Source organism: Convolutriloba macropyga, chromosome 2, assembly GCF_964194025.1.
Source record: "Convolutriloba macropyga chromosome 2, txConMacr16.3, whole genome shotgun sequence".
NCBI lineage: Eukaryota > Metazoa > Xenacoelomorpha > Acoela > Convolutidae > Convolutriloba > Convolutriloba macropyga.
The window spans coordinates 19,362,471-19,383,999 of record NC_134469.1 but is presented as its reverse complement, the minus strand read 5'-3'; the positions used below and the strand labels follow the sequence as shown (position 1 = coordinate 19,383,999).

Sequence of the window (21,529 nt, the reverse complement as noted above, 5' to 3'; positions counted from 1 at the left end):
CTAGTTAAACTTAGTTAAACAAGCAAGTTATTTTTAAACTAATGGAAAAATAACTAACATTACTCAGAATTTATAATTGAGGGTGAAGCAGCTAAAACGTTTTGTTAATAGGACTTATTTAGAGGCCTGAGAAACAAAACAAAATTAAGGTTTAAATTGCTCTCGATCATGTGTTCTTGTTTTTTAATTTAGCGTTTTTAACCATCCAACTCCCAATAAAATTTTTTAGAAGGTTCAATTGTGCTTCGTTAAGAAACCAATTGGTGCTAAAAGACCATCTGATTAACTGATATGTCAACTTAAAACTCAGTTTATGAGTTTTAAGTTATGAGTTTTCTCAGTTTATAACTCATATATAGTTTCAACAGTTTATGAAACTATATATGGCCGCAGCTCACTATTTATGGTTAGCCATCAATAAAAAAATGTTAAGTTATGCTTCACCATTTATGAAGACTTTATTATTTGCGATTGCAGGCCAAGATAACAAAAATTACATACAAAGAAAATCAGAACTTGAATTGCATTTTTTTCTGAAAACATCTAGTATTCACTCATAGAAAACCATTAGCTATAAATTCAAGTCATTGAAAAACATTCTTAATTTTGTTACTAAAATCAATGGGACCTTTTATTATTCAGACTTGGACAAAACTTCAAAAAATATTCAGTGATAGCTCGAAAAAAACACTGTAGAACTATTGTTTATATTTTTTACAAAAATAAATTGCATTCATTAAGTTTTCAATGCCAAAAACTATATAAAAAGACATAATGTAGCTTAATTAAACTTTGTTAGAATTTCGATCAGACCTGCCAATATTAGTACTCAGTAACAAAAACAACACAAAGAAAAAAAACAAAATTTCAAACACTTTCTAGTGGAAAATTTTATTGTCGAAGTCAAAAAGTCAATATTTGCCTAAGAGACCAATATATAGAACACGATAATTACCATGGAAAAAAACACATCAAAATCAGTATAATTCTCCAAAACGAAAAATGGGCTCCAAAAACCGAGAAATTTGAAACAAAATCCAATTCTGTTTTTTCTAAGAACCGCTGTGAGACAGAACGCATTCTCGATGTCGATTCAAGGCTACTAAACCCTAAATGTCAAACGTGGAAATTGGACAAAAATCTAAATATATACATTGGTCGAAATTGACAGAACAGAAAAAACAGTTGAGCACATAGTTCATCCCTCAAGAGTGGGGCCGGAACAATAATGGTGGCTCTAATTTTCTGGTTGCTTTTTACTCATTCTGTTATTCGTCTGGGGTAAAGTTCGAATTTTTTTTTGAAGAAAATTGACTTACAAGGATTTGGGGGAGTGGAACAAAAAGGCTCGGTAATGTGCGTTTGCACATAATGTCCCGACCCCTCTCAACCACGTTTTTCACCTAATTGATCTTCAAATGAGGTAGAGATAGAAAACTTCCAAAAATTTGTATTTAGTTCAAAAAGTAATTGTTGTATCCTTATAATTTTTTTAGCCTAAACCACTGTACAAACTGAACAATGCAACTTGATAAGGCAGATGATGCCGGTCATTAAGGAGAATAACAGACCTACAAAGCGATTGATAAGTTTTGTTAAGCTTTTTGGAACGCGAGAAAAGTTCTTGACAGCGCTTAATTAATACCTTAAATACTGTTTATAGTTGTTAAACCCAAAAAACATTTGTACAGTAAATACTCGAAAAATCATGCTAGAGGAATTGTAAATTTTGGTTCAGACAGAGATTTTTATTTTTCCTAATATGATGCACACGACCATATATATACAACTATATATAGTCTGTGACAATCCCTATTGATGACAGGATTTTCACGATGAATTGAATAACATTTGGCACTTTAAGTGCCATTTTAAAACGTTTGTAGCTGTATGCCATCTGGTGGATCAAAACTATGTCACCGATGGTTAATAATTCTTTCTAAAAGGTATTGGAATTTTTCTATATGGAAAAAGTGTATATGCAACAGATGCATGTCAAGACCAATTTTCATTTGAAGTGAAAATTTACTGTCCATGGAAATAGATCGTCAGAGATCAAAAATTTCACTATTTTGATCTCTTTTGTCTCGTCTCAAATTGGATTAAAATTAGAAAACGAGCCGTAGTCGAACTGCATTGCTTGTATTGTAAGATCGAGCAACAATCTTGTGGAAAACGTAAATATGGAGAGACTCTAGCGTATCAATGCTTACTTTTTTGAATCGAGTAAATCTGATTATAACCAAAAGGTCAAAGACATTGAAATAAAAAAAATTATTGTCTAAAAATCATCCAGGCATTCATTAATATCATTTTAAGTATGAAATCAAATGAAAATTCAATAAAATTATTTAATTTGTTGTGTCTCTTCCTAATAGTAAAATCTTACCTTATCAGATGATCTTATAAGGAAAGATTTTACTATTAGAAAGAGAACAGCAAATTAATTAATTTAATTGAATTTCGTATATGATTTCATACTTCCCGGATTTGCAAGTATTGTCTCGGATTATACATGGTGCGTGTATAACAGAAGCTCGTGACAACATTGTGAAAGTGTAATATTTGATCCATGAGCCTTGCCAGTTTCTTGTAAGATCTTAAACTATAAGCACAGGCGTTCGATTACGGGAATTAACGTCGAGTGTTTAACAAATCTGATGTACCTTTGTGGAACTTCGCATTATAATGTTGCCGGACACAGAAAAGATGAAAAGGTAAGATCTTTAATTTAAATAGCCTTTAGTGAAACCTTTCAATAAAGACTTTAAGCCTTTAAACTATAATTTTTCACTTGTTTTGCAGAAATGATAAGGAGGAAAACAGCAACACGAACTGCGGAGAAGTCGATGGTCCCAGAAATGCTGCAGTGACATTCACTGACACGTTCTGTGCATCAAACGCACATTTTGAGGAAATGGACCATGTAGGTTGAAACCCAACACAAAAAACCGGAAAAAAATCGGCTCTTTAGACTTGCAATACATTTTCATGTCAGCTTTGTAACTGTGTTTTTGAGTAATGATAATAACAACAATAATAACTCCTGGTTTTCAGAATAGGGAGGAAAGAATATAGCATTCATTACTAGCGTCTTACGGTGCCAAAGTTTGCGAGATTTACTTATTTTTGTAACAAAATTTCACTTTTCCTATCTTAATATATAGTACTTACAAACGTCGAGGATGAAAAGGTGGTGCCTTATATCGGAAATTCGCAGTATCTGGAAGTTGAATGGTGGAATTTAGCCTCCGCCGCAAATTACTTTTTGCGGAAGCGCATTCCGCAAAAAAAGATCATACTTTGTGCGTCTGACTAATTACAGCATAATTCCTCATTTTAGTAACATAAAAGATTAAATCCTAAAAGCATTAAAATTTTGCTAAATGACCTCAACGCTGAACGTAAATATAGTCATAATTCTTTGGAAGTGTTTTCCATTTGAGGCTATTTAATTGCCGTGTGGAAACTACTTACACGTAACTTAAGCGCTTTCCACTTTGAATTTACAATAGTTTGTGATCATTTTCAATGAATTCAGATAGCAATGTAATCGTAAAAGTGGTCAAAATCGGTAAAAATCTGGTCAACATCTGATCAAAATATTGTCACCAACTGTACAGAACTTAAAATCGTTAACATCATATTCAAGGTTGTTATCATTTTCAGGATGAGCGTGTTCTGTTGTCAATGGACAAGACCTGTTTCTTTGAAGACGGGATACGAAAAATTGGTTAGTTTTCTATAACTTAACTGAAATAACAGTTTTCAGCGCCCTGTCTTAATATCTTCACGTGAGTATAGATTTGCATATGCGTTTATTTTTACCATTATCCGAAAAACTAATACTGCTCTTTTAACATGCTTTATCATCTCCGACAATATTTCCGCGTCGATTATTTCTTAAAGCTAGACATATCTACAAACGTAACCGAATCAGTGTTCCAAAGAATTATGTTAATTTTATGTTAACCTTATTTTATGTTAATTTTGGCTGTTTATCTACGCCAAATTTGCGGAGAGATAAAAAATGGCATCATTGAAGCGCTCCTAAAAATTAACAGAGCTTATCGTGATAATCTACATGGCACATTAGCGTTCCCCCGCCCAACCGTTCTCCCCTCTACATGGGTATATAACCCGCAACATTATCTACGTGTGAGCGTGATTGTGTGCGTGTGCGCATGTTTGTGGGAGGGGGAGGAGGGGTTTAAAACCTATTTAATCTTCGAGCACAGAACACAATTGGTGGAATGTTTGAACTTCTGTCGATTTCGACGAAACAAAACTGCGAAAAATGACATTTTCTTCATGGGGATGTTTTCTTGGTCTTATGAAAATCCCTTATGGAAAGTTTGACTTACAAGTTGAAAAATCTGATAGTTTTTCCTGAAAATGATGCAAAATTTTTTTATGTTTATGGTCTTCTATGGGCCACCCGGGTCGAGGTTTTGTGGTGAATTTTTGTAAGAAATGCGGTGAAATTCAGAGAAAAAAAATAATTTTCACCGCGTATTTCTTACATCTTTTCGCGGTGAAGGCGGTGAATCGCGGTGAATTACTTATTTTCACCGCGTTCTCAGTATTCTTACGAAAAAGAATCTTCCCTACCCGGGTTCGAACCTCGGACCTCCTCCATGCCTTCAACTGCTAATTCCACTGCACCAACTGTCACGTACATCCTTGTTTTTTCTTGTGAAATTAAATCAGATTGAGTAAACGTTGGAAAGCAGATGCGGTGAATTTTTGTAAGAAATGCGGTGAATTTCGCGGTGAATTTTTGTAAGAAATGCGGTGAAATGCGCGTGAATTATTTTTTTCATCGCATTCACCGCTTTCACCGCATTTCTTACATTAATTTGCCACAAAAGTAGATGCGGTGAATTTTTGTAAGAAATACAGTGAATTTTGCGGTGAATTTCTGTAAGAAATGCGGTGAAATGCGGTGAAATATTTATTGTCACCGCATTCACCGCAATCACCGCTTTTCTTACAAAAATTCACTTCATTCACCGCATTTCTTACAAAAATTTACCCAAAAACCTCGACCCGGGCATAGATTTCTATGGTCTTAGATATGGAATCTAAGACACCGTAAATTTTTTTTGTTAATTGAAACCGTTTCCAAAACAACTTGTTGACTTTTTCCCGTTTTCGTTTGTATTTCAGGTTCTTTTTGCCAAAAAAATGATGCAAAAAATTTTTATGTTTATGGTCGTCCATGGGCCATAGATTTCTATGGTCTTGGATATGGAATCTAAGACACCTTCAATTTTTTTGTTATATGAAAACGTTTTAAAAACGATTTGTTGTCTCTTTTTCGCCGTTTTCTGCAGTATTTCAAGCTCTTTTTACCAAGAAAAAAATTATGTTTATGGTCTTCTATGGACCATAGGTTTATATGGTCTTGGATATGGAATCTAAGTCCCCATAAAAAAGTTTTTTTATATATTTAAAAGAAAATCAAATTCTGTCACTTTGTGCTTAATATGCGATCCAAAAAACGTCATTTGAGACCTTGTTGTGTTTTTTGTATGGTCTTTGATATGGTATCTAAGATACCATAAGAACCATGCCATACATGACTTTGATATGGTATCTAAGATTGATTTATGGTGGTCAGCCCGGGTATTGAAAAACCGGTTGGCTAATGTTTTTTCAAACAAACTCGGCACAATTTGACAAGATAAACTTTCTTTTTGCCAAATTTCTTTAAGAAATCTGACTCAAGCCACATGTTGCGGTCAAAACTCAATTTTTTGAATGTAATCCCATTGATGGGATTTCATGAAATCACATCAATTTGTGACAAATTGAGAACAAAGCTATGACATTTATTTGTGACCAGCATCTAATGACGACTTCAGAGAAGGGTCGGATGAGATCGATGGTGGGTTTTATCAAAAAAAAATATTAGAAGTTTACCATTTTGACTAAAATAGGTCTGTTTTCAACATTTTTTCCATTGCTGCGAGTCTCAATAATCTATTTGTTAAAAACTTTTTGAGCTGACAGTGAACAGCCCATTTTTACTTTTTTACTTTTATAAAAATATAGACCTATTCTATGCGATTTGTTTATCTCATCAATTTATACATATTATGTGAGTCATAAACAGAATTTATTTGATTTTTGACCAATGAAGTTGGTCTTTTTTGTTTTAAAGTTATGTCAATTGTTATGTTAAAGTTATGTCAATTGTTCTATGTTAGTTTCGACGAACCTCACGCCAGATTGCAAGTTATGATAATTTAATTTGTTATGATCTTTCTTTTCTTACTCGGGGAGAATCATAAGTAATAGTAGAGAATGGTGGAAAAATAATCAGGTGATTAAGGCATCCGACCCATTTGAAATAATATTTGCAAAATATTCAGGAGAATAAGGGCGTTGGAATAGGGGATAGATTTTTGAGAAGTTAGGAGGTAGGTTAGGAGGAGGATCATAAGGAGGGACGTGGACTAGCATTCATAAAGCGAAGTTTATCATGGAGTGGAATCGGATGAGAATTATGAAGGTTGCTTTTCATTCTCAATTCAATGCCAAGCGCCATGCAACTTCAACAAGGAGGAGACAACTCCTCTTTAATATGATCTCTTTGTTGAGTTCTTAAGTTTGGAAACCAATAGGAATCCAATAGAAAACCAATAGGAATCTAATCACCCTCCCTGTCCTCTGGTTTTGATTAAAGTTTTTCCATGAGATCTTCTTTTTATCTTTAAGACCTGTTGTTTTTTTGAAGAAACAAATTTTATTTTTTTTGGAAATACATTGTTAATTGGCTAGTTGATTACTGATTCCCATATTTTCTTTCACAAATTCATGTGCTCTAAAAATTTGAAACAAACTTCTTTTGCTTAAACATGTTTTTTTCTCACATTCTTATTTGAAGTTTCTCTGTTTTTCCTACTTTCAATCACCCCTCGACTAAATCCGATCAACAGTTCTGCATGAAAACTGCTTTAAATGTCTTTCATTGCGGCTTCTTGATGACTTAAACCTATCTTTTTTGCTTTACATTGCTTTTGTTCTTCTTACTTTCCTCACAAACTATTGCGCCACATAATCGATAACTGCTTTAATTTTTCTGCTGGCTGACAGAATTATTAAATTAATTTAAAGAAGTCACTGAAAAGCGAAGAAGCGAATTTTTTCAAATAAATTTAGGATTTTTTTCCACATCGATGCAATATTCTACACACTACTATGACAATATGAAATGACAATCAGTGTAATGGCTGATCGCCCACTTTTGGCAAGGAAAGTTTTGTACCACCCGGTTTGTTTCAAATCTGTCCAGATATTACGTTTTCTCAGTTAACTTTTGTCAAGACGTATATCACTACCATATAGTAGATTACGCTGCATGACAAAGTCAGTTCATTCATGACTATTTGGCACTCTGGTTTCTTTCCAATATCAAATTTGTATTGTGAAATATGAGCTGGGGTAAGAGTAAATGAGGCGATTAGCAGTAGAAATGAAGACGGAAAAATATGAAAATCCTCAAAACGCTGGAAACCAGAATCAATAGTAAGTGATGGATAATGGGAAAAATAAGTTGCAGAGTATTTAAGAGAATAAAGGGGATTGGAATAGAGAATGGGTTTCTTGAGTAACTAGAGGGTAGGTTAGGTGGGGATAATGAAGCCGATGAGGACTAGTAGCTCAAAAACAAAATAGATCAAGGAGGGGACTCGGAGGAAAATTATGATGATTAATTGTATTCTCAATACAATGCAAAACGCCATACAGTTTCAACAATAATCTCCAAAAGTAGAGAATAGATTAGGAGGAAAGATAATAAAGTGATTAAGCCATCCGACCCACTTTAAGTAAAATTTGGAAAATTTTCAGAAGAATAAATGTGACTGGAATAGGGGACGGATTTGTTGAGAAATAAGGAAGTAGATTAGGAGGAGAATCATAAAGAGAGACGTGGACAAGCATTCGCCAAACGAAGTGGATCATGGAGAGAAGTCGGATGAAGATTGTTACGATTGTTTGTCATTCAAAATTCAATGCCAAACCCTATCTAATTTCAACAATAATCCCTGCCTGAGGAGGCAACTCGTCTCAAATGTGATCTCTTTGGTGAGTTCTCAAGTTAGAAAAACATTAGGAATCCAATAGGAAACACCCTCCCAGCCTACTGGTTTTGATTAAGGTTTTTCAATGATATTTTTTTAAATTAAAGACATGTTTTCTCGAAAAAATTCTATAAATTTTTCTGCAGTTACATGGTTGCTGAAATCACAAAATTACTATCAGTTTGTTACTTTTTTATATAACAGAAAATATTATGACTTCAATTTACATCAAAACTTTGCATAAGAAACGGTGGAACTGTTTTTTTATGGTTCAGTGTGGCTAGTTATTTTGAATCTTTTGATTTTGGCTAGTTAAATATTGGTTCCCATTTTTTTCTTTCACTTACTTTGCATATTCTTGTTCTCTAAAATCTTGTTACAATCATCTACTGCTATAAAAAATGTTCTTTTCTCAGAATCTTTTTTGATGCGTTTCTGGTTTTCCTTTTTTCTCGAATCAATTTATTTTTTTGCAAAGTTTGTGCTAGCTTATGATATATGACCAAATTTTTACATATTTTGTGAGTCAGAGACATATTTTATTTGATTTTGACCAATGAAGTAGGTCATTCTTGTTTAAAAGTTACGTTAATTGTAATATTAAATTTATGTCAAATGTACTAAGTTAGCTTCGACAAAACTCACAACAGGTTGCAAATTATGATATTTTAATTTGTTATGATTTTTTTACTCGGGAAGAAGCATAAGTAATAGTAGAGTATGGATTAGGAAGAAAGATAATCAGGTGATAAAAGCATCCGACCCATTTAAAATGATATTTGCAAATTATTCAGGAGAATAAGGGCGTTGGAATAGGGGATAGATTTTTGAGAAGTTAGGAGGTAGGTTAGGAGGAGGATCATAAGGAGGGACGTGGACTAGCATTCACAAAGCGAAGTTTATCATGGAGTGGAATCGGATGAGAATTATGAAGGTTGCTTTTCATTCTCAATTCAATGCCAAGCGCCATGCAACTTCAACAAGGAGGAGCCAACTCCGCTTTAATATAGTCTATTTGTTGAGTTCTTAAGTTAGGAAACCATTAAGAATCGAATAGGAAACCAATAAGAATCCAATCAACCTCCCCGCCCTCTGGTTTTGAGTAAAGTTTTTCCAGGAGATCTTTCCATGAGACCTGTTCTTTTTTTGAAGAAACTTATTTTTTTAAATACATTTTCAATTGGCTAGTTGATTACTGATTTCCATGATTAACTAGAGGGTAGGTTAGGAGGGGGTTTATGAAGCGGTTGAGGACTACTATTTCCAAAACGAAATAGATCAAGGAAGAGAATCGGAGGAGAATTATGATGATAGGGGAATCGGGGGAGAATTGTGATGATTGTTTGTCATTCTCAATACAAGACCGATTGCCATACATTTTCGACAATAATCTCCAATAGTACAAAATAGATAGAGAGGAACGATAATGAAGTGATTAAGGCATCGGACCCACTTGAAATAAAATTTGGAGAAATTTCAGTAGAATAAATGTGACTGGAATAGGGGACAGATTTGTTGAGAAATTATGAAATAGGTTACGAAGAGAATCATAAAGAGGGACGTGGACAAGCATTCTTAAAACGAAGTGAATCATGGAGTGAAGTCGGATAAAGATTGTGAGGATTGTTTGTAATTGCCAAACACTATCTAATTTCAACAATAATCTCTGCCTGAGGAGGCAACTCGTCTCTAATGTGATCTCTTTGTTGAGTTCTCAAGTTAAAAAACCATTAGGAAACCAATAGGAAACACCCTCCCAGCCTACTGGTTTTGATTAAGGTTTTTCAATGAGATTGTTTTTATCTTAAAAACTGTTTTCTCGAAAAATATTCTATTAATTTCTTTGCAGTTACATGGTTGCTGAAATCACAAAATTACTATCAGTTTGTTATTTTTTTTAAATAACAGAAAATATTTTGACTTCAATTTATATCAGAACTTTGCATGAGAAACGGTAGAACTGTTTTTTATTAACATTTCAGTGTGCCTAGTTATTTTGAGTCATTAATTTTGGCTAATTGATTATTGGTTCCTATTTTTTTCTTTCACGTACTTTGCATTTTCCTGTGCTCTGATATCTTGATATAAATGTCTTCTGCTTAAAAAAAATATTCTTTTCTCACAATCTTTTTTGATGCGTTTCTGGTTTTCCTATTTTCGATCACCACTCCAGTAAATCCGATCAACGGTTCTGCATGAATATTACTTTAAATGTCTTTCATTGTTGCTAATTGAGGATTTAATTGCATCTTTTTTGCTTTTTCAGATTGTTTTTTCCAGATTGTTTTTTGTACTTCTTACTCTCCTCACAAACTATTGCGCCACACTATCAATAACTGCCTTATTTTTTTGTTGGCTGATAGAATTGATTAAAATAGTTTAAGGAAGATACTAAAAAACGATAATGCAGCTACTTCTTTTATACATTTTCAGCATCCTTTACATATTGAGTGACTATTCTACACACTTCTATGGCAATATGAAATGACAATCAGTGTAACGGATGATCGCCGACTTGTGACACGGAAAGTTTTGCACCACCCAGTTTGTTTCAACCTGTCCAGATATTACGTTTTCTCAGATTTCTCCGTTGTGCAAGTAATGTCTCAAAGGTTGATTGGTTGAAATTAGCAATGCCGACATAAATCCAAACGGACACCACTTTTTTCAAAAGTTGACAACCTAATTTTGTTGTAAGCAATGCGGAATATTCACCAAAACTCCAAATCAACGTCAGGAATCAGGTGTAGAAAAGACGCAGTAATTTGTTTTCAAAAATAGTTTACATCACAGTATTTGTATGTCGACATATTTCGACTTATTTTAGAGACAGATTGAGAAAACTAGTTAAGCGCGGCCTTCACAGCACAAAGTCGTTCTAATTAAAAGTTCCACTAGATTATTTTGCAATTTTCAATGTTCGAAGTCTTCATGTTTTGTTTTCAATTCACTTAAATTGAATTTCTGTATTATGGCACAATTGTATTGCTTCTTGTATTTCAATTCTTGTGTAACCCCTATTTTAGTATTTAACACAAGAAACTCTCTGATTTTTCACGTTCAGTTTTCATACAAAATAAGTGCATGAGAATCTTAAAATACATAACGCGATATTTAAGCATCTTTTAAAGTTCTTATAAGCAATTTTTATCTCTTTGCTTAATTTCTGAAATGAAATACAAATCTTCCGATTCTCCTTTTAATGATTTTAAGGTGTCTTGTCATAAAAATAGGAACGACTTTCCATTCGTTGAGTTTTGTTTGATTTTAGATTTTGTACTGGTACAACCTGAGGAGAAGAAGAAGAAACGGGGTTACGATATGATGAAGCGGCGACAGTCTGCTCTTGCCAAAGAGGCGTTGGAGAGTGTCAGGATTGAAAGTGCCCAAGAACAGTTCCTCAGTGGACTCAGAGCTGAAGGAGTTCAAACTGAAACTGTAAGCCTATTTTTTGTGCAATTACTAACATGCTGAGGTATCTGCAATTTCAATATCCATAATGCGTTTTTTTAACGACATTATGGATCTTATTGTTCCGACCCTCTTGAGGGGGGAGGAACTATATACTCAACTGGGTTTTTTTTTGTTCCGTGAATTTTCGCCGCTCGATATATTCATCGTAGAGAGTTGAGACTGGTATCATTAGAAAGGTCATCCAGCGTAGAATATGGAATTAAAAAGATTTTTTTAATTTTCGATTTCTACAGAGAGTTATCGAGGTTTAAAGTTCTGAGAAAAGAAGAGTGAATTCACGTTGTTTTTATTCACATTTTCCGGAATTTTTGCCTAAATTTTAGTCAATTTTGCTAAAATTTGTTATAATTTTTAAGAATAGTGTCGTTGATTTTATTTTTGAAGACGAACAAGCATTGTTGATTGTTTTGATTTAATTTTTTTGGTCAAAAAATCTGGATAAACATTTCAAAATTTAGACTTTTTCATCAAAAACAGCACGAAATAAGCTAATTTAGTCCACTTTGATTAAATTTGCCGACAGTACATCCCCAAACAACACTCAAAAAATCTTTGTAGACTCAGAGGGGGGCTATTTCTACTTCAGAGTCCGCTGAGAGTGCACTGTAGTTAAAACCTTGCCGTTTTTTGCCAACTTTACTCGTTGATTATCAAAAATGCAGAATTTATTTTGAGTTTTCAACTAACAAATTATCTATATCTACAACATTCGAAAAATCGGTTATTCCTAAGGGACAATAAGTATTATTAGGGCTTGTTTTTGGCCATTCTAGGACTGTTACAATCCAAAAGATCGGGTTTTAATCAGTCGGTCTTTTTTTTTTTAAAAAAAATACTTTTTTTTAATAATAAAAAACAGAACATATCAAATCAAAGCTCAGGAGTAATAGGTCCAACCGATTTGCTTGTTAAGCAGCTCCAAGCTAATGCATTAAGTTTTTTAATTTAAAATTTTTGTTCGTTTCTTTTTTAAAAATAATTGACCTTTCAATAAATAATGGCTTAATTAACTTTTTCTCTACTTTTTTTCTTAATTTGTACAACTTCCAGCTTAATGTCAGCAAAAAAACGACCGCTTCTTCTTTCTACTTATTTAACATTTATTCTCAGTTGCAGTTTTAAGCCTGGAATTATTGTTTTCTGGCTTTGATACCACAAGATTTCAGATTTTTTTTGTTTTGATATTTGCCAGTTTTTCACGTTTTCTAATTTTGTCACATTATCACATTTTTGACGGTTCTCATGTCACCTCATTAGCATTCAGAATAAGGCACAATTGAACATTTTAAAACTCTGGAAGATATACATCATCGTTTTAACGGCCTCGACGCCTCTTTCTTGAAGAAATCAATTGAATTTTTTAATTTTGTCTCTAACTGTCATTTATACTTTGTCATTTCGTTCGTATGAAATTTCCTGTTTAGTGATAGCTTTCATCGGCTTTTCATAGAAGAGTAGAAGAACCGATATTCTGATATTAGTAGATAGCTGATGGCTTTCATGACGATCAAAACAATCGTTTTCCAAAATCTAAAAAAAATTTTTTTCAACTTCGCAATTTTGTTCTTTTTATGTTTCTTTTTGTTACCTAATCTCGTTAGTTAACTACAGGTCAAATATAACATTATGGGTGTCAAAGGAATAAGAGGGATTGGTGTCCCAAAATCTTTTAAAGAATTTGTTATGACCTTACTGGCTTCGACACCGGTTTTTCACAAAAAAAAGTAAACTAATGTGATTTTTGTCATATTTGACGTTCTTTTTGTAGATGCAAGAAAAATTCTGGATAATTACAGGTCTCGAGGGCTTTTTTTTGAATAAACGACCCTATTTAAATAGCTCTTTTTGTTATTAATGCCTTTCATGACATTAAATGTAATTTCGTTTCGAAAAAAAAAATTTATTACTTTAGCACTTCGCTTTTTTGTCTGCTTGTTACCCAGTCTTACTAATGAATAGCCACGTACTAAATTATAGCTGTTTGAATAAGGCGCAATCAAATGTATTTTGAGTGCCAAAAATTGGCTTGACGGTTTTGACAGCGTTTTCTGGCAAGTTTCAATTGAAATTTTGTTCGTTCTTTGTTGTTCTTATTAGCCGCTTTAAAAAATGAATAAGGACAGGTCCTAATGCCCTTCTATAGAAGTAGTGGAAATCGTAAATTTGTGGTAATATTAATTGATTCCTGATGGTATTTTTTACTTTGAAGTTAACTGTTTCAAAAAAAAAGTTAATTTTTTTACTTTACTGTTTTTGTTCTTTCTTGTATAATTGTTACCAAACCTTTTTATGGACTGGTCGCATATGTTTTCTGGGGATTTATAAGTTATTTTTGTTTAGTTTTGGGTTTATCTGACGGTATGTTGATTTTGTTATTAAATTTAGTTTTTAAGAGGGACATAAATTTTTTGATGTAATTAATGTTTGTTGTTGTTGTTGTTTGATTTTGCTTTTCGTCTTGACTCGCTTTCTTAATATTGACATATTACAGCAATCTAATGCATCAACTTTTACTCCACTGAGTTATTTGCTTTGGAGGCTATCTTATCGTTGATACAGAATTTTTTGAAAAAGACTTGGGCTTTTTTGGGAATCGCAAAAAATAATTTTTGGGTTCTTCTATCTGTTCCTCATTTGGTAGACAATTATGCCAAATTTGTGGATGGGCGGGGTCGGAACCTTATGTGCCATCGCACATTACCGAGCCGCCTTGTTTTGTATTAATTAGCTTATTAATAATCTTATTTTGTAATAATAATAATAGTTTTGTTGGACTATAATAGGTGGGACTATCCCAAAAAATTGTATACATAATAATAAATGTGTATAAGGTCATAAAATTATAGTGGGTCGTAAAATACGTGGGAAAAAGAAACAGTTCCACGTTATTATTGTATAAAAATAAGGATGATTTGATTTCAAAGTTATATTTAGAAGATGAACGTGATACTGCACAAAAAAATTATATAATTTGCAGCCAACCTCAGCTCCCCAAAATTGGAAAAAAAAGATAAATATAAGTGGCATTGTTCTATAACTTCGTTAAACTGACCTCTAGCTTTTTTCAGGCTGTCTCTGACCTTGGGGGGACGAAGTTGAAGTTCATTAAACTCCATGTGCCCTTTGAGTTGTTGTGCGAGTATGCAGAAGACATGAACATCCGAATGCCACTCAAGGTACTCGGAATGAACTAAAGAAAATTCTGAAATGTCTCAATTTAGAGACCTAAAAGATACCTGACTTTGATGAACTCTCTGAGAAAATATGGCATTCATCGAGGACCGCGTACCGGTTCGAGATGCAAGTCAGAATTTCTAAGTTTGTTTAGCAGTCACGTAACGAAACACGCACTTTGAATGTTTTAAAATCTGTGAATAATGTGAAAATCTGGCATTCTGGAATCCTGCAATGCTGAGGTCTTAAAACTTGTATCTATGTCTCATTTTATTCTGAATTGCAATTCTTTTAAATGAATTTCCATGAGCTGTTCCGTTAAATTTGAAAACTATAAACCACAAACAAACTAGAAAAAAATCATTGCCCGGTCCATTTGCCGCCCCCTTCACTTTTCCTTCACTCTTACATCATTTAACCCCGCAAATTTTGCAATTTATAATGTGTACTGCTAGAGTACTCTAAATTTTCACGTTTACCAAATGGTTTGTTTTGTTTTAGCAAAGTCTTCTGCAAAACTACGATGACGTAAGTCGACATTAATTTAAATGGATTAATACAATTTAAGATTGTTACGAAACAATCGACATTTATAACGATAAAACAGGTCGGTATTTCTTGTTTGAAGATTGATGCCCAATGTCCCCATCAGTTGAGTGAGAAGATTATGAACAAACTCAAGTGTCTGCCTAACGTCTTCAAACACGAGGTACCAAACCAACCCAAACGACACTTGACAGCTCCATTCAAAACCGAATTCCTCGCCAGGTTATCCTTCTTTTTCGGATCATTTTCACCTCGTTTTTACATGCTTTGTCAGCTTTCTCCTTCAACCTAGCTCTTATGCAAAAACTACTAGGAATTTTGACATGATGTTTCCCATTGAAGCCACCTCCAAATTATGCCCTCCCCCCAATATGGTGTGTTTACCATGATGGGGGGAGGGGTTTATACGTTATATGTTCACAAAGCTAGGGAACCTATTTTTCCAAAGAACTAATTGGCAATCAGATATACTTAGGCATAGACAGGCTCAGCATTTCAATCCTCGCGTTGTCCGGCTGAAAGCTATAGTTTACGGATTTCTGCCACCGCTGTGTTTTTTATATTCTTCGATGGTTTTTCTGTTTTGCAGCATCTTCATTGAAAAGCAATGAACGCTGAATCGATTATCGGCAGGTGTCAAGAGTCAAGAGAGGCACATAAAAGTGACACCAATGAAAAGCTCTTGAAAAGATTGATCGATCTTTGATTTAAATTTATTTTCAATTTATTTGTTTTGTTTTGTTGAAGAAAAATTGAGGCTTAAAATTTTGAGCCTTTTTCACATCTCGGGGCTTGACATGCTTTGTTTGCATTTTTTGTTCATTAGACATTCTATGAAATCCACCTTCTTAAAATGGTAGTAGAATGTTCCTTAAAAATACGTTCCAAAGAGCAGGATTGAAAAAGAAAAGTTGTGAAATTTTTTTTCAATTTTTTACATGGATATGTATTACAAAACAAAAACCATGTAACAATGAATATACCTAACGCTGGATATTCTTCCTATTCATAAAAAGAGGATAGGCTGAAGTACAGAGAAAAGTTTTAAAGGATATTTTTCAATTTCAAAATTTCCGAATTTCTTTTCCTTTTTGTGCTTGAAAACAATTCTGTTTAGGATAAACAGCTTCTTAATTCAGAACCCAAAAAATTGTTTCTGTTCAAAGCAAATATTTGTGAAGCATTTTTGATGTTTCGTTTGGAAAAGGTGCCTAAGAAAATTCAATTTTTCAATTTTTTTTACTTTTCCACTTCCACCGAGCTTTCAGAAAACAAAAAGCAATCATAAGTGTCGGTTGATTTGAAATAGTCTCTTTATCAGTGTAACTGCCGGCACTTGAGTCTCAGAGCATTTCAACGCTGAACCAGTATTTTTCAAGCCTAAAATCTTAATTCAGTTCTGAAACATTGCATCCCCAGAATATTTTAATTTTCTTTATGTTGTTTTTCTTTATTATGATTATATTGAGATCATAGGGTTCGCCCAGGCTAAACTTATCCTGTGCACTCAAGTACCCAAGTGGAAGTTGGAATCGCATATAAAGCAAACTTTGTTGGTGGGAGTTAAGCTGAACATATTTTTTCCATGCAGAAAATTTTACTCAAAAATACAGAATAGCCAAATAAAATTGGGACATGAACTGAGTAGTGGCCATCCTAAAAAACAAAATGCCTCTATACTGTTCGTTTTTGTCAGTTAAGCAACTGCAATAATAAGCAAATATGATAAGTCAAAGTTGGCAATTGCTTGTTCTTTTGGAAGCTGTTTTTTCTGCAAGTGAATTAAAGACGTGTCCAAAAGTTGACTGCTATTTCACTTTTCTGTCGGTTTTTGAGTTTTCCTGAACTGTCGCCAATCTTATTTGTTCCTTTTTTGCTGTCTTCTCATGTTTTTGTGACCATCAATTGATTGCAGTTTTTGAAATTCAGCACGTACAAAGGATTGTTTACTTCATGATGAAACTGTGTAATGGGAAATATTTTTTCTGGAATAATTTTATTCGCATACTTTTTTAAATCGATTTTTTGTTTAGCTAGCCGCTCCATTTAAAATAATTTGAGTGTGAATGCTTGCTTTTAGGGTCTCCAGAATGGTTCCAACTTTTATTGATATCGTTTCTAACATTTATGAAATGACATTGAAGCAAAAGTTAAATGAAGTAAGGATGTCAGAAAACAGGCCTTTATTTTAGCTTTTGGAATTCGGATCAACCAGAGATATTCTTCAAAAACAGACATCGCATTCGAATTGTAAGTGCAATAAATATCGCCTCAAAAACTTTTCATTTTACAAATAAGGTTTTTCAATGTCATTAATTGATCAGTAGGATTAAATACTAAGTTTATCTTTGAATATTTCGAACAGCGAAAGAGTTTCTTGATTGGCTGAGTTTAGGCACAAGAGATCCTTACAAACACTTCTTACGGGAGAGAAGAAAAGGCGGAGACGGGGATTGAGAGAATGCTGGCAGAAGGATTCTTCACAGCAGCCTATCCTCTACATGATGTAAGGCAGGCACCATTCAAGTTTTTAATTGAGCAATGAATAAATTTTGCTTCAAGTTTGATCTAACAAACGGTAGTCAGACACGGACGGCTATATTATAAAAACAAAAAACTATACGAATATTCTGAAAATTTTCATAAGCTGATTTTGCTGATAAAATTACGCTGCAATTACGCTTCCGTTGAAAATAGAACTGAATGGAAGAATTTTGGGCAATTGAAAAGTCAGCTTTATAGAACTTTCAAATGATTTAACAGCAATTTATATTCTCTTGACAACTTTTTCCAATGTCTCTCAGAATACAATGAGAACTGTCCTAATTAGTGGTTCTAAACAGTGGATTACAAATTTTGCATATTGACAGTCCGAGAAAAACTTTAATTCCGACGACTTATTGCTTTTTCTCTTTTTGATGTTTTTTCTTCCAGGGTGCTCGCTTTGGTTGAAATTGACTGCCTGGTGAAGAAACAAATGAAGTGATAGAGAAAACTGCCTAGGAAAGCCATGATTTCAGCAAAATACCTGTTTCAAAAAATCACAGTAACAGTTCCCTTTGTCTTATTTCGATTTGTTCCGTTTTTATTGGTTTCTTCCTGACTCTTTGTTGAATTCATTAAAGCCAATGAGAAAATGAAACACAGTTAGTATACTACTGCCAGTCGGATGTTAATAACACAAAAGATGATAAATATTAGTCAAGAACTGGCGGTCTAATGATTATATGTCCCCGTACCGAACTCCAAGTGTAAATCAGTACTGGGCAATTGTAAATGCAAGTCTCCCATGTAATATATTTTGCTCGCTTTCTCGCTTAAAATTTGATTCCTTCAAGCGTATATTAACGGCACAAAACACAAACTTTCAACGGGCATGGTAGCGAAGAAAGGAGGAACAAGATCTAAGGAACGGGAGATCGTGGGTTCGATCACAGTACTAAACTTCATTTTTTTGTAATTGACCCAAGTCTGACTGTTGTAAAATCTGACTGACCGCAAGTCTGACAAGTCAAAAAAGGGACATGAATAAGTTTAGGATTCAGTACTGATGATGAATTGCTTCTACAGTGGCCAGTACTGAAACGCACTTGGAGTTAGGTACGGGTTGCACTAAATAAATTGTAACATTTAGTGATTGTGTATTACTTAAGGTTGTTCGTACAAAGACACAATTTTACACAGTTTTGAATTCTCTAAGGAATCCCAATCGAATTCATTCTAAAGGAAAATAATTTGGTTGCTAGTTTGTGCTGTTGAAACCGCAAAAAAATCGATGTTCAATTTTTTTTGACAAACGCTAGACTATAATATCATTTTTCAGCATTAATAGTTGTTTGAGAAATTTCTTTGGTTTTGTTGTTGTTGGTTGTTTTTATTGTATACAGAAACAACTCTTTGCAGTATGATTTTGGAAAATTCTGCAATCATTTTTTCAATTTTTTGAGTGCTCAGTATCATAAAATGGTTATAAATTTTGATAAAATCTGTCTCCTATATTTTAATTTTATTTTCTGTGCTCCTTGGGCAAAAGTTCTTGGGCTAAGTTCTTATTATTAGCAAAAGTTCTTGAGGCAACTTTAGTCGTGACTACTGATTTGGTGTTTTTTTCAGTTCTTTCCTTTGATGAAAATTGTTTCATTAGGTCATGTGCCTCGGCCTTCTCCTCCAACCAGTCGTTGAGGTCAAGGAGTGTTGGCTTAACCCACTCTTTCTTCACTGTGAAGAGTGACCAAGACTCTTTGAGATTAGGCGGCAACTTTTGCACAACCATGTTAAGAAGTGAGGCGTTCTTAAGGCCTGTGTCAAATGAAATTGATTTAGAGATCCCAACAAGACTTGAAACTGTTGCAGAATAATTTTTGATGTCATTACTATTGTGCATCTTTAGTAGTGGAAAAGAGCTGAGTTTGTCTAAGTGCCGGGGTTGGCAAAATTTACGTTCAAGTGTCTTAAGTGCATCCTTATACATTACACAACAGTATGCGAACTCAGCGATGACGGTTTTAGCTTTTCCAATTACAAGGGCTTTTAATTATGTTAACTTGACATCATCAGTCAAGGACTTCGAGTCTATGGCGCTTTTAAATTGACTGAACAATTCATGCCGCTGCAGGGGATCACCATTGTACTGGGAAAACTCCCACTCGGGCAATGGATTGTTCTTCTTACAAGTGATTGCATCCGCCAGCTGCTTTATCAATTCCGCCGAGTCCAAAGAAGGAGCCGAAGTTGTGGGATGTGGTGGGCCAGCCCGCCACAACGGGTTCGGAACGGTAGCTCCATACGCTGGCGGAAAGATCGGATTGACTAAAGGTGGGGCGGTACCTGTGCAAAAATTAAACGGATTCGGTTTCACGAAGTCTGATGTTACGTATTTTTGGGACCCTGCCGCTGCTTGTACTTGAAAGGAGGAGCGGAGCGATGTAGGGAACTGAGGGTTGCTAAACGGGGGCGGTTGTACGTAGTTTAGTTAACAGAGTGGTACTGCATTAGACGGGACTGCTGCCAGAAAACGCCAATTGTTTGAATCCGGAGGCGCAGGAGCTGCGTGGGCTATGGTGACAAAAATTTGGGGCTGAGATTTTTTTTGTGGGGTTCGTGGATGAATTAATTTTATTACAAACACTTTTGCGGAGGAAATGAATTGTGCAGGCCCAGAAAGGGTTAACGGATTGACATTATTTGCCACGGGGTTATTGGCGTGTAGTTGGAGTTCCTGTGGCGGCCAAGGAGCCAAGCGGAATCCTGGGGGGACTAACGGGAAATGCGGTGGTACCGGGTTTAAAACGGGGGATGGGAAGGCAGGTATATTTATGTGTGCTTGCTGCGGATTAGGTGCTATCGGAGCTTTAGCAAGTACATTTAAAGGTAGTGAACATGGAGGGCTGACTAAATTCAACAGTCCCGGCATGCTCAACCTGCGAGGGAATTGGTGGTATAACTGAAAACCATCGAAGTGCATTGTTGCTTGAGACAGTTGTCGAACTGTGTTTGGGGCGTTTAGTTGAGTTGGCATGCCAAAAATTATTGATGGTGATTGAGGCGTATATTGAGGCTGTTGCTGCTCTTGCATGATGTTTTTTGCAACATGTGCATTATTGGTTACATTCGCTCTACTACTTGGTTCTTGCGGCTCTTGGGAGGTTGATGTTAGCCTCAACATGACCACGTGTATTGAGATTGGAATGTGAGTTTAGAGGTTGAGTTGAAGAAGGACTTGGGACAATTGTATGGTTGGATTGGGCGATGGAATCAGAAAAGTGCAAATTCTGTTCATTTGCAACATCTGCCACATTCCCGGCCGGTGACGATTTGAACCAATCTTTGGCAAGTTTCCTGCTCTGGACTGAATTTTTCTTAGTTAAGAGCTCGCTCGTTTTGCCTGTACTAGACCCGTCTGACGATGGTTTTGCCAATTTCCTCAAGGGCTGCAGCAGCTATCTGCTTGCGATGTTCTTCCTCAAGCTGCTGTATTTCCAAATTTCGTATTTGCGTTTGTGTTTCATTTTCAAGACGCTGTCTAGCAATGCACAGCTCTGCCTCATGTTGTTTCTCAAGTTCCTCCCTTGATATTTATAAGTCTTGTTGATGCTAACTTGATCTATTTGAGGAAATCATGTGTGAACCTGATCATGAATGGTGAGAGGTATACTGATGTGCTGTCTCTTTGTGTTGGACCGAATTGATGTACCCTCGAGCAGCAGCAATGAACTCTTCAGTTTTCTTAGTTACAGTCTCTAACC

General features: G+C 34.7%; 2 protein-coding genes across 3 annotated transcripts in view; both read left to right on the top strand.

Annotated features, from left to right (window-relative positions):
• Positions 1 to 1,532, top strand: part of LOC142334846 (anoctamin-7-like) — a 35,078-nt gene extending 33,546 nt beyond the window's left edge. The window contains exon 14 of the mRNA XM_075383173.1: positions 1,497 to 1,532. Coding sequence (XP_075239288.1) covers positions 1,497 to 1,532 — 36 coding nt within the window. The remainder of the gene's footprint in view (positions 1 to 1,496) is intronic.
• A 517-nt stretch (positions 1,533 to 2,049) lies between these two features.
• LOC142335178 (anoctamin-7-like) overlaps positions 2,050 to 21,529 on the top strand; it is a 102,001-nt gene continuing 82,521 nt past the window's right edge. Inside the window, exons 1-10 of one of the 2 annotated variants that reach the window (XM_075383550.1) lie at positions 2,050 to 2,122; positions 2,646 to 2,717; positions 2,806 to 2,926; positions 3,670 to 3,733; positions 11,362 to 11,528; positions 14,633 to 14,740; positions 15,240 to 15,266; positions 15,367 to 15,506; positions 17,477 to 17,534; positions 17,680 to 17,790. In XM_075383550.1, the coding sequence (XP_075239665.1) occupies positions 2,689 to 2,717; positions 2,806 to 2,926; positions 3,670 to 3,733; positions 11,362 to 11,528; positions 14,633 to 14,740; positions 15,240 to 15,266; positions 15,367 to 15,506; positions 17,477 to 17,534; positions 17,680 to 17,790 (825 nt within the window). In that variant the 5' untranslated portion in view covers positions 2,050 to 2,122; positions 2,646 to 2,688. Of the gene's footprint in view, positions 2,123 to 2,634; positions 2,718 to 2,805; positions 2,927 to 3,669; positions 3,734 to 11,361; positions 11,529 to 14,632; positions 14,741 to 15,239; positions 15,267 to 15,366; positions 15,507 to 17,476; positions 17,535 to 17,679; positions 17,791 to 21,529 lie in introns of those variants that run through there. The other variant, XM_075383552.1, reaches the window with a different exon arrangement.